The sequence below is a fragment of the Xenopus tropicalis genome, chromosome 3 (assembly GCF_000004195.4).
Source record: "Xenopus tropicalis strain Nigerian chromosome 3, UCB_Xtro_10.0, whole genome shotgun sequence".
In the NCBI taxonomy this organism is placed as follows: Eukaryota; Metazoa; Chordata; class Amphibia; order Anura; family Pipidae; genus Xenopus; species Xenopus tropicalis.
Genome location: NC_030679.2, coordinates 141,546,769 through 141,559,345, shown reverse-complemented (window position 1 = coordinate 141,559,345; position 12,577 = coordinate 141,546,769). Strand labels below are relative to the sequence as shown.

The window sequence follows — 12,577 nt, the reverse complement described above, 5'->3', positions numbered from 1 at the left end:
CTGGTACCTTTGTGTAAGCTTTAAATGGTATCAGTACTGAAATAAACCCCCCCTGCACTGTTCACACCTTAGATTCAGGCTGTAAACCCCTGTATTGTTTAAACACATAAGCCCCTGTACTGCTCACTCCTTTTAGTGTCTGCATTGTTCATCCACTGCATTGTTCACACCTCAGACTGTAAGCACCCACAATGTTCACCTGTTCACACCTCAGACTGTAGGATCAGTGCCGGCATTGTGTCACTGTATGTACTGTGGGTAGGCAAAGTATGGCACCTATGGGTGGGCGTTTTGGCTAATTCGGTCATTTGGCCCTTGGGCCAAACAATTGAATTATAACGACAGTAATGGGTGCAGATGGTTCAGGGACCACATCAACGAGCCGATGCGGTCCCCGATCCGACTAAATTTTTTAAGCTGCCCAATCAATATCTGCCCGATTTCAGGCCAGATGTCGGTCTGGCAGGCCCGATAACCTGTCTAAGGGACCAATATCGGCAGCTAGAATCGGCCCGTGTATGGCCAACTTAAGTTATCCTATAAAACCGCAAACCTCAAGGATCTTGGAGGGGAATCAGTGTTAAGATAAATGTTGAGGAGAAAGAGATTAAGAATCACAATTAAAAAGCAAAATCAGCAGCCGCCCACACACCTCAGGTATCAGTTTAGCACTTAAGTAGTAAAAAATATTCATATATTAAAATCAAATGTTAAAAAATCAGCTCCGCAGTGCCTTGCCGCACGTTTCATACGATATTATCGCTGCGTGTATGGCCAGCTTAAGATCCTTGAGGCTTGCGGTTTTATAGGATAATTTAGTGCTTTATAAGTATTAGGCAAGGTAAATACTGAGACCGCAGCCACTTGGTATCTGCATTATCTTTGCTTTGTGGTATCCCTTAATTCAGTCAGCAAAAACTGAGATAGTTAAATGCAAAGAGGGATATCTCTGCACCTCTTGAATTTTCCTTAAATTATCTCCTGTGCTGTTACACAATTGCTGCTTTCTATAGAAATTTACCAGTCAGGCTCCACCCAGTCACCGATAGGGCAGTGAGCTGAAGGGTATGACCCTCACACATAAACATTTCATATAAACTGCCCCATCCAACTGAATCTGCACAGTGTCCAGTCTGCACCATGGGCTGTAGAACTCTCTGCCTGTCTCTGCTTTTGCTAGTGGCCGGATCCTACGCCCAACAGTGAGTATAAGTCCCCAAAATCCATATCCCAATGTCCATTCTCTGTCTTAGGGTGTTTGTATTGTTCCATTGTCACAATTCTGCCAAATATTCCCAATGTCTGAGGTATTAGCCTGTATAGATCTGCTGCACCGACTCTCTGTCTGTCTGTATTATTAGCTTTACTGTCTGTATTTTGGAATCCTCGGGATTATGGAATTGGAATCACGTTCCTTTCTCATTTTGCTGTGTGCATTTGCATTTCCCACTGAGTAAACAATTAATTATCTGCCTTGCAAGGGACAAAACATGAACCAAACTCCATGTTTGGTCCTTGCAAGGCAGATAATTAGATTACCAGTTCTCAGCCCCCCTGTATAATGGGCTCCCACTTACAAAACAGCCACAACAAAGGGTGAAGAGAGGAGTTTGTATACTTGTAATTTACTTATCTTCCTCGCATGAACCAAACCTGGAGTGAATTAAATCTCTGTGATTGCACTATTTAGCTCAAGAAATAACACATTCACATAGATTTTTTGTAATTACAACAACAGAACAAGGTACTATATATTCAGCAAAAGCACAATGAGAGCGGTTGCCAATCAGATCCCAACACAGATCAGTTTCCCCCTCAATGTAGTGCTGAAGTTTTTGATCATCCTTTCCAAGCCAGGGAATTGGATCCAAATAAAGAGGAGTCCCTATCCTTATTTGCATGTTTAGCAGAAGGAATGCTGGGAATGAAACTCATGCTGATTAGTAAACCATACCCTGCAATGATGAGTCCCAGTAAGGGTGAAAGTTATGGGTACATGGAACTTGATCAGTAACTGCTCCGACTGTGCTGTAACCCCCAGTGAGGGAGCTTTAGCCTACAGGATACTCAATAGAAATGGGCACGTTAGCAGTTAAACTGGACTTTCTTGCCAGGATTCCTTCTGCTTTGCATGAACTGGCCAGTCCTACACTCACTCACCCCCGGTCTGGCCAGTCCTACACTCACTCACCCCCGGTCTGGCCAGTCCTACACTCACTCACCCCCGGTCTGGCCTGTCCTACACTCACTCACCCCCGGTCTGGCCTGTCCTACACTCACTCACCCCCGGTCTGGCCAGTCCTACACTCACTCACCCCCAGTCTGGCCAGTCCTACACTCACTCACCCCCGGTCTGGCCAGTCCTACACTCACTCACCCCCGGTCTGGCCAGTCCTACACTCACTCACCCCCGGTCTGGCCAGTCCTACACTCACTCACCCCCGGTCTGGCCAGTCCTACACTCACTCACCCCCGGTCTGGCCAGTCCTACACTCACTCACCCCCGGTCTGGCCTGTCCTACACTCACTCACCCCCGGTCTGGCCAGTCCTACACTCACTCACCCCCGGTCTGGCCAGTCCTACACTCACTCACCCCCGGTCTGGCCAGTCCTACACTCACTCACCCCCGGTCTGGCCAGTCCTACACTCACTCACCCCCGGTCTGGCCAGTCCTACACTCACCCACGGTCTGGCCAGTCCTATACTCACTCACCCCCGGTCTGGCCTGTCCTACACTCACTCACCCCCGGTCTGGACAGTCCTACACTCACTCACCCCCGGTCTGGCCTGTCTTACACTCACTCACCCCCGGTCTGGCCTGTCCCACACTCACTCACCCCCGGTCTGGCCAGTCCTACACTCACTCACCCCCGGTCTGGCCAGTCCTACACTCACTCACCCCCGGTCTGGCCTGTCCTACACTCACTCACCCCCGGTCTGGCCTACACTCACTCACCCCCGGTCTGGCCGGTCCTACACTCACTCACCCCCGGTCTGGCCTGTCCTACACTCACTCACCCCCGGTCTGGCCAGTCCTACATTCACTCACCCCCGGTATGGCCAGTCCTACACACACTTTTATCTGCTTTATTATACATTAACTATGGGACCGACTTTTATTTGCAACTTATTTGCTTTCAAGGTTAAAACCCCCGAATGGTTGCCCTTTTATTGGCCCATTTTGATCCCCTGACTGTAGCTGGAAAGGGTGGGAGTTACAACAAAGCGTTTTTGCTAATGGCAGCTATGGGTGCATGTATTAGGTTCAAATGGCTCTCTGTTTCCATTTTATAAGAGGTACAGGGAACCCAGTTGGGTTGCTCCCAAAGCATTATGCACAGCCTATTGTGGCCCAATTGCTTTTGGAAAATAAGAGAATTAAAAGTGACCCTACACTGCTTGTACAGCTTGGGCCTGTCCCTTACATTGGGATCATATGCTGTTTAGAGGAAAAGATGAAAATAAGAAAGGTTTTGTGGGAAAGCCACATTGGTGCTATAAAGCAGACTTCCATGTTTTATGAGGATAAATACAATTTTGTGTTCATTCATTGTGTAGAGCCCATGGGTCCCCTCACCTCAGTGCTGAAGTATTTGAGCTCCAGTGCGGGGGCCTACTTAGCGCTGCTGGGGGCTATTTTTTTTCAAGAAAAACAACTGTTTCCCCCAACCGTAGTGCAAACTCTAATAGCCCCCACCTCTGGTTGGGGGAACAATACGGGGGTAATAGGTGCCCTATAAATCAATCATTCCCACGCCTAAATTATGTCCAGGGAATGCACTACATGACATAAGAGATATGGCAGTTATGGGAAAGTACAGGTATGGGACCCGTTATCCAGAATGCTGGGGTTTTGTTGATAATTGGTCTTTCCATAATTTAGATTGCTTTACTTTGTCTAATAAAAAATTATTTAAATGTGAATTAAAGCCAATGTGATTGTTCTGCCCCCAATAAGGGGTAATTATATCTTAGTTGGGATCAAGTACAGGTACTGTTTTATTATTACAGAGAAAAGGGAATCATTTAACCATGAAATAAACCCAATAGGGCTGTTCTGCCCCCAATAAGGGGTAATTATATCTTAGTTGGGATCAAGTACAGGTACTGTTTTATTATTACAGAGAAAAGGGAATCATTTAACCATTAAATAAACCCAATAGGGCTGTTCTGCCCCCAATAAGGGGTAATTATATCTTAGTTGGGATCAAGTACAGGTACTGTTTTATTAATACAGGGTAAAAGGGGATACTTTTTTAAAAACTGTAATTATTTCATCAAAATAGAGTCTAATGGAGATGGTCATTCCATAATTCTGAGCTTTCTGGATATAACAGAAGCCTTAAAGGGGACCTATCAATCAGACATAAAAAGCTGTATAATATAAGTCCTTTTCAAATTAAACATGAAATCCAAATTATTTTTTTTATTAACACATCCATACCTTTTATAAAAGCATTTCAAAATCCCAGCTGTCAATCATATATTGCCTGCCCCGCCTGTATGCCTTAGGCAGACAGTTACTTTCACTATTTATTCTAAACTTCTTAGATGTCACTGCACTCCTCATATTTCCCGTCCCTCCTCACTATCTAATTTTGTAACCAGTAACCAGTGGCACAGAAACATTGACAGGATGCAAAGTTTTCCTTAATAACAGTGTCCACAAAATGGCGGCTGCCTGCTTGCTGCAATGGTGAATTCCAAGGGTGAAGAAAATAAGATTAATATAATTTATATAGTGTAAGTGAGGTTTATTTTACCTGACGAACACAATTGAATACAATTTGGAATTATTTCTTAGGATAACGTGCCCCCTTTAATAATACCCGTAGATAAGAATTACATTTCAGGAGGGAATACATAGGCTTAAATTAAAGCAAATAAGTAACTATATGACCAATTTTGCTTTGTGCCACCTTGTAGTTGCCAGGTTGGCAAATCCATAACCCATAGCAACCAATCAGTGATTAATTTTTTCAGTTGTAGGCAGAACAATGAATGCAACAACTTCATTGGTTGCCATAGGTTACTGCCCATGGATAAATTTGCCCCCACTGTGTTGTAAAGCAAAGCTATGGTTGGTACCAATCAGATGCCACTTTGTTGAGTGCTGTATGCTTGTTACATGGTTACATAGGGTTGAAAAAAAAGACCAGAGTCGATCAAGTTCAACCCATCCAAGTAAACCCAGCACACACAACCTATACTTACCAATCTATACACTCACATACATAAACTATATATACAATCACTTATACTAACTGTAGATATTAGTATCACAATAACCTTGTACACTATAGTTGTTCAAGAACTCAGTGCGTGCTTTATAGAACTGTATATAATTGTATTAATGACTATTTTCCCAGGGTTCTTATGGTTTTATTTATGCTTGTAAGTTGGCTCTTAGACTAGGGTGCCTGTACTGTTGGGTAACACAAGAGCTGAGATCCCCCCACTCTTCATTGCACTATTGGCTTCTCACATAATGACCCGTAGGTGTTCTACTATGCGCACTGTTTAATGGGCATAAATGAGCTCTAATACCTTTACCCTTTCTGTAGGCCAAACCCATTGCTCAGAGGTTTTTAATACAAAAGGGAACACATCTGGGGGATATTGTAGTAGAGCACTCAAACCATATATCTACCCCACAGATGCACTCTGATAACACCAAGCTTGCTACGTGTAGAGACGGAAGAGACCATTGTGGTAGATGCTCAAGGACACAACTCTGCATTTGAGGCCAACATCCTCATCCAGGACTTCCCTCAGAAGAAACTCAGTCTTGCATCAGCCAAAGTCTCCTTGAATAATAACAATGGGTTTCTTGGAAGTGGCACAGTAAAGGTAAGATGGAATGACACGTGACTCTACCTAAAATGGCTGCCCATGATGCGGCCAGTGAATATATGTGGGGCTCTGAGAGCTGTTATTGCGTTTCTGTTGTGTTTGGTAGGATGAGAGCATTTTGTGTCGTACCCTGTGTAATATGGGAGATGTTCCGCACCTTTACTGTCTGAGTTGTGCCTATATTGTATTAATAGCCTGTCTTCCTCCAGATTCCCTCTGACCAACTCCCCAAAGAGACAAGAAACAATCAGTTTGTGTATGTCATTGTGAGGTCTGGTTCATGTACACTGGAGAAAGCTGTGATGTTGCAATACAGCAGTGGCTATATCTTCATTCAGACAGACAAGACTATCTACACCCCAGGATCTAAAGGTAAGGCTGATCATGGCTGCTGAGAGATATAGGAAGCCATTATTTATTGACACCACAACCTAATTTACCTGTTGTTGCACTTGTGGAAGTTAAAGGGTAAAGCTGAAAAATTTCAGAGAAAAATTAATGCCAATTAATGGACAAAGTTCTGTCTTTCACTCCCACACTACTTCCTGTTACAGTTAGAGCTGCATCACTTCCTGTCAGCTGATCTCTGAGGGAGCACACAGCCCATCACAAAATGGTGGTTCAAGGGAAAAGATGTAAAAGGGCAATATTCACTGATATATATATTCCAGTTTGGGGAGATTCTTAAATTGGCCACTTAATATGAAATAAATGGGCACTTTTACTAAAACGCTATAGATTCTCATGTTTTAAAATTTGACTAAACTCATTTTCTCTAATGTCTAAAATTTACACACAAAAAAATCCCATATGAAAAGTCGGAGCAGGAAAAAGTCGCAGCAACTGCTTCTTTTTTTCAATTGTTGCTGCGAAAACTCAAAAGTTTAGAATTGTTGCACCAAAACCTCTACATTATTGAATTTTTGCGCCAAAAATCGAAAGCCTCTAAAGTTTAAAGAAAAAGAAAGATCTTCCGGGAAAGGGTTTGGATTTTTAGCCGTTTTGACGAATAGTAAATCTCGGAAAATGCTAAAAATTCGAATCAATAAAGAAAAAATCTGTTGGTCAGTAAAGAATCTGTTGAGTATTCATTCTTGGGGTTATGGTTTTCCTTTAAATATATATTTTAGTTAAACATTATCTGATTTGGTTCATTGGAGGATTACAAGAAAGCCCAGCAGGCAGCACAGGGCTCAATGTAGACAATTATATGAGTGGTTGATGCTGCCTCTCATTGGTAGTGTGGGAGGGTATTGTTGGGAAGAACAGGGGGTGGGGTCTACCATAGCCACAGGCAGTTATGTAGCTGTGGAGGACAAAGGCCGATGGATCTTTTCAATACGATACAATTTCCTCTACTCTTGGTCACATTCTTGCTCTTCAGTCAAACAGCAATGCCCTTTGTATTCTCACCAACATACTCAATCTATTTCTCCACAGTTATGTATCGGGTTTTCTCCATGAACTACAAGATGAATCCAATTACAAAACCAATGGTCGTCGAATTTGTGGTAGGTCTTCTGTTCTTGTTAGGGTCAGACTGGGGTGGCTGGATACCAGGAAAAAAAACTGGTGGGCCCATTGACCAAGACCAAATCCCCTCCTGCAATGCAACCTGACGGAGGATATTATGGGTTATACAGTATTTTACAGTATTTCTAGTTGTCAATGACTAAAATACGGTAGCCTTATTGGCTTGGAAGACAACAAAACTAAGGAATGACAGAATAAATGTATAATAGAAAAAGTCAGCTCCTCTATGGGACTTATTCCAAATTTGACCACATTTGTGTTGATTGAAGTTTTGGTGGGATGGACAATAATTATGTTGTTAGTCATGAGTAGGCAGCTAGAGTCATGAGTAGGCAGCTAGAGTCATGAGTAGGCAGCTAGAGTCATGAGTAGGCAGCTAGAGTCATGAGTAGGCAGCTAGAGTCATGAGTAGGCAGCTAGAGTCATGAGTAGGCAGCTAGAGTCATGAGTAGGCAGCTAGAGTCATGAGTAGGCAGCTAGAGTCATGAGTAGGCAGCTAGAGTCATGAGTAGGCAGCTAGAGTCATAAGTAGGCAGTTTGAGTCATGAGCATGGAGCTAGAGTCAATGAGAGTTATATACTAACATTAGTTTAAGAATCATAGCAAAACTTAAGGGGAATTAAGGAGGAAGCAGAGAAGAGATCCCCTGCCTCATATATTATTATTATTAGTAGTAGTAATAGTAGCAATAGTAGTGGTAGTAGTAGTAGTATATTTTTCTGTTATGTTTATATTTTTGTTTCCATTTAAAAGAGCCCTGCAGGATAATGTTATATCATCCAGAAAGGTGTCTTTCTTGCTCAAAACTCAACTTCTAGTCCAGTGCTGTAAAACTTCTGTGGTACCGAGGGCAGGATTTTTTCCAGCCTACATGGTGGAGGGCCGATAATGCAAGCCAGTTTTGACCACTCCCCTTTTTCAAACCAAATGCACTTGAAACCACACCTGTGTTATCACATGACCATACCCATATTAATGTTGGTAATACAGCAAAAACCTGCCATACTCTGCCTTCCCTACCCTGCCTGTGTGTTCCATACTCTTCCTGCCCTATGCTGCCTGTCTGTGCCATACTCTGCCTGCCCTATGCTGCCAGTGTGTGCCATACTCTGCCTGCCCTATGCTGCCAGTGTGTGCCATACTCTGCCTGCCCTATGCTGCCAGTGTGTGCCATACTCTGCCTGCCCTACCCTGCCTGTTTGTGCCATACTCTGCCTGTCCTACCCTGCCTGTGTGTGCCATACTCTGCCTTCCCTACCCTGCCGGTGTGTGCAATACTCTGCCTGCCCTATGCTGCCTGTGTGTGCCATACTCTGCCTGCCCTATGCTGCCTGTGTGTGCCATACTATGCCTGCCCTATGCTGCCTGTGTGTGCGCCATACTCTGCCTGCCCTATGCTGCCAGTGTGTGCCATACTCTGCCTGCCCTATGCTGCCAGTGTGTGCCATACTCTGCCTGCCCTATGCTGCCAGTGTGTGCCGTATTCTGCTTGACCTATGCCACCTGTGTGTGCCATACTCTGCCTGCCCTATGCTGCCTGTGTGTGCCATACTCTGCCTGCCCTACCCTGCCTGTGTGTGCCATATTCTGCCTGCCCTATGCTGGCTGTGTGTGCCATACTCTGCCTGCCCTTCCCTGCCTGTGTGTGCCATACTCTGCCTGTCCTACCCTGCCTGTGTGTGCCATACTCTGCCTGCCCTATGCTGCCAGTGTGTGCCATACTCTGCCTGCCCTATGCTGCCAGTGTGTGCCATATTCTGCCTGCCCTATGCTGCCTGTGTGTGCCATACTCTGTCTGCCCTACCCTGCCTGTGTGTGCCATACTTTGCCTGTCCTACCCAGCCAGTGTGTGCCATACTCTGCCTGTCCTACCCTGCCTGTGTGTGCCATACTCTGCCTGTCCTACCCTGCCTGTTTGTGCCATACTCTGCCTGCCCTATGCTGCCAGTGTGTGCCATATTCTACCTGCCCTATGCCGCCTGTGTGTGCCATACTCTGCCTGCCCTATGCTGCCAGTGTGTGCCATATTCTGCCTGCCCTATGCTGCCTGTGTGTGCCATACTCTGTCTGCCCTACCCTGCCTGTGTGTGCCATACTTTGCCTGTCCTACCCAGCCAGTGTGTGCCATACTCTGCCTGCCCTACCCTGCCTGTGTGTGCCATACTCTGCCTGTCCTACCCTGCCTGTTTGTGCCATACTCTGCCTGCCCTATGCTGCCAGTGTGTGCCATATTCTACCTGCCCTATGCCGCCTGTGTGTGCCATACTCTGCCTGTCCTAACCTGCCTGTGTGTGCCATACTCTGCCTGCCCTATGCTGCCTGTGTGTGCCATACTCTGCCTGCCCTATGCTGCCTGTGTGTGCCATACTCTGCCTACCCTACCCTGCCTGTGTGTGCCATACTCTGCCTGTCCTACCCTGCCTGTGTGTGCCATACTCTGCCTGCCCTATGCTGCCAGTGTGTGCCATACTCTGCCTGCCCTATGCTGCCAGTGTGTGCCATATTTCTGCCTGCCCTATGCTGCCTGTGTGTGCCATACTCTGTCTGCCCTATGCTGCCTGTGTGTGCCATACTCTGCCTGCCCTACCCTGCCTGTGTGTGCCATACTCTGCCTGTCCTACCCTGCCTGTGTGTGCCATACTGTGCCTTCCCTACCCTGCCTGTGTGTACCATACTCTGCCTGCCCTATGCTGCCAGTGTGTGCTATACTCTGCCTGCCCTATGCTGCCAGTGTGTGCCATATTCTGCCTGCCCTATGCTGCCTGTGTGTGCCATACTCTGTCTGCCCTACCCTGCCTGTGTGTGCCATACTCTGCCTGTCCTACCCTGCCAGTGTGTGCCATACTCTGCCTGCCCTACCCTGCCTGTGTGTGCCATACTCTGCCTGCCCTACCCTGCCTTTGTGTGCCATACTGTGCCTGCCCTATTCTGCCTGTGTGTGCCATACTGTGCCTGCCCTATGCTGCCTGTGTGTGCCATACTCTGCCTGTCCTACCCTGCCTGTGCGTGCCATACTCTGCCTGTCCTACCCTGCCTGTGTGTGCCATACTCTGCCTTCCCTACCCTGCCTGTTTGTGCCATTCTCTTCCTGCCCTATGCTGCCTGTGTGTGCCATACTCTTCCTACCTTATGCTGCCTGTGTGTACCATACTCTGCCTGTCATATGCTGCCTTTTTGTGCCATACTCTGCCTGCCCTATGCTGCCTGTGTGTGCCATACTCTGCCTGCCCTATGCTGCCTGAGTGTGCCATACTATGCCTGCCCTATGCTGCCTGTGTGTACCATACTGTGCCTGCCCTATGCTGCCTGTGTGTTCCATACTCTGCCTGCCCTACCCTGCCTGTGTGTCCCATACTCTGCCTGTCCTACCCTGCCTGTGTGTGTCATACTCTGCCTTCCCTACCCTGCCTGTGTGCCATACTCTGCCTGCCCTATGCTGCCTGTGTGTGCCATACTGTGTCTGCCCTATGCTGCCTGTGTGTGCCATACTCTGCCTGCCCTACCCTGCCTGTGTGTGCCATACTCTGCCTGCCCTATGTTGGCTGTGTGTGCCATACTCTGCCTGCCCTATGCTGCCTGTGTGTGCCATACTATGCCTGCCCTATCCTGCCTGTGTGTGCGCCATACTCTGCCTGCCCTATGCTGCCAGTGTGTGCCATACTCTGCCTGCCCTATGCTGCCAGTGTGTGCCATACTCTGCCTGCCCTATGCTGCCAGTGTGTGCCATATTCTGCCTACCCTATGCCGCCTGTGTGTGCCATACTCTGCCTGCCCTATGCTGCCTGTGTGTGCCATACTCTGCCTGCCCTACCCTGCCTGTGTGTGCCATACTCTGCCTGCCCTACCCTGCCTGTGTGTGCCATACTCTGCCTGCCCTATGCTGGCTGTGTGTACCATACTCTGCCTGCCCTACCCTGCCTGTGTGTTCCATACTCAGCTTGTCCTACCCTGCCTGTGTGTGCCATACTGTGTCTGCCCTATGCTGCCTGTGTGTGCCATACTCTGCCTGTCCTACTCTACCTGTGCGTGCCATACTCTGCCTGTCCTACCCTTCCTGTGTGTGCCATACTCTACCTTCCCTACCCTGCCTGTGTGTGCCATTCTCCGCCTGCCCTATGCTGCCTGTGTGTGCCATACTCTGCCTGTCCTACCCTGCCTGTGTGTGCCATACTCTGCCTGCCATATGCTGCCTGTGTGTGCCATACTCTGCCTGCCCTATGCTGCCTGTGTGTGCCATACTCTGCCTGCCCTATGCTGCCTGAGTGTGCCATACTATGCCTGCCCTATGCTGCCTGTGTGTACCATACTGTGCCTGCCCTATGCTGCCTGTGTGTTCCATACTCTGCCTGCCCTACCCTGCCTGTGTGTCCCATACTCTGCCTGTCCTACCCTGCCTGTGTGTGTCATACTCTGCCTTCCCTACCCTGCCTGTGTGCCATACTCTGCCTGCCCTATGCTGCCTGTGTGTGCCATACTGTGTCTGCCCTATGCTGCCTGTGTGTGCCATACTCTGCCTGCCCTACCCTGCCTGTGTGTGCCATACTCTGCCTGCCCTATGTTGGCTGTGTGTGCCATACTCTGCCTGCCCTATGCTGCCTGTGTGTGCCATACTATGCCTGCCCTATCCTGCCTGTGTGTGCGCCATACTCTGCCTGCCCTATGCTGCCAGTGTGTGCCATACTCTGCCTGCCCTATGCTGCCAGTGTGTGCCATACTCTGCCTGCCCTATGCTGCCAGTGTGTGCCATATTCTGCCTACCCTATGCCGCCTGTGTGTGCCATACTCTGCCTGCCCTATGCTGCCTGTGTGTGCCATACTCTGCCTGCCCTACCCTGCCTGTGTGTGCCATACTCTGCCTGCCCTACCCTGCCTGTGTGTGCCATACTCTGCCTGCCCTATGCTGGCTGTGTGTACCATACTCTGCCTGCCCTACCCTGCCTGTGTGTTCCATACTCAGCTTGTCCTACCCTGCCTGTGTGTGCCATACTGTGTCTGCCCTATGCTGCCTGTGTGTGCCATACTCTGCCTGTCCTACTCTACCTGTGCGTGCCATACTCTGCCTGTCCTACCCTTCCTGTGTGTGCCATACTCTACCTTCCCTACCCTGCCTGTGTGTGCCATTCTCCGCCTGCCCTATGCTGCCTGTGTGTGCCATACTCTGCCTGTCCTACCCTGCCTGTGTGTGCCATA

At 48.0% G+C, this 12,577-nt stretch overlaps 1 protein-coding gene across 1 annotated transcript in view; it reads left to right on the top strand.

Annotated features, from left to right (window-relative positions):
• Nucleotides 1–1,096: 1,096 nt before the first annotated feature.
• LOC100497914 (complement C3) overlaps nucleotides 1,097–12,577 on the top strand; it is a 79,063-nt gene continuing 67,582 nt past the window's right edge. Inside the window, exons 1-4 of the mRNA XM_031899480.1 lie at nucleotides 1,097–1,202; nucleotides 5,659–5,851; nucleotides 6,064–6,226; nucleotides 7,295–7,365. Of these exons, the coding sequence (XP_031755340.1) occupies nucleotides 1,141–1,202; nucleotides 5,659–5,851; nucleotides 6,064–6,226; nucleotides 7,295–7,365 (489 nt within the window). The 5' untranslated portion in view covers nucleotides 1,097–1,140. The remainder of the gene's footprint in view (nucleotides 1,203–5,658; nucleotides 5,852–6,063; nucleotides 6,227–7,294; nucleotides 7,366–12,577) is intronic.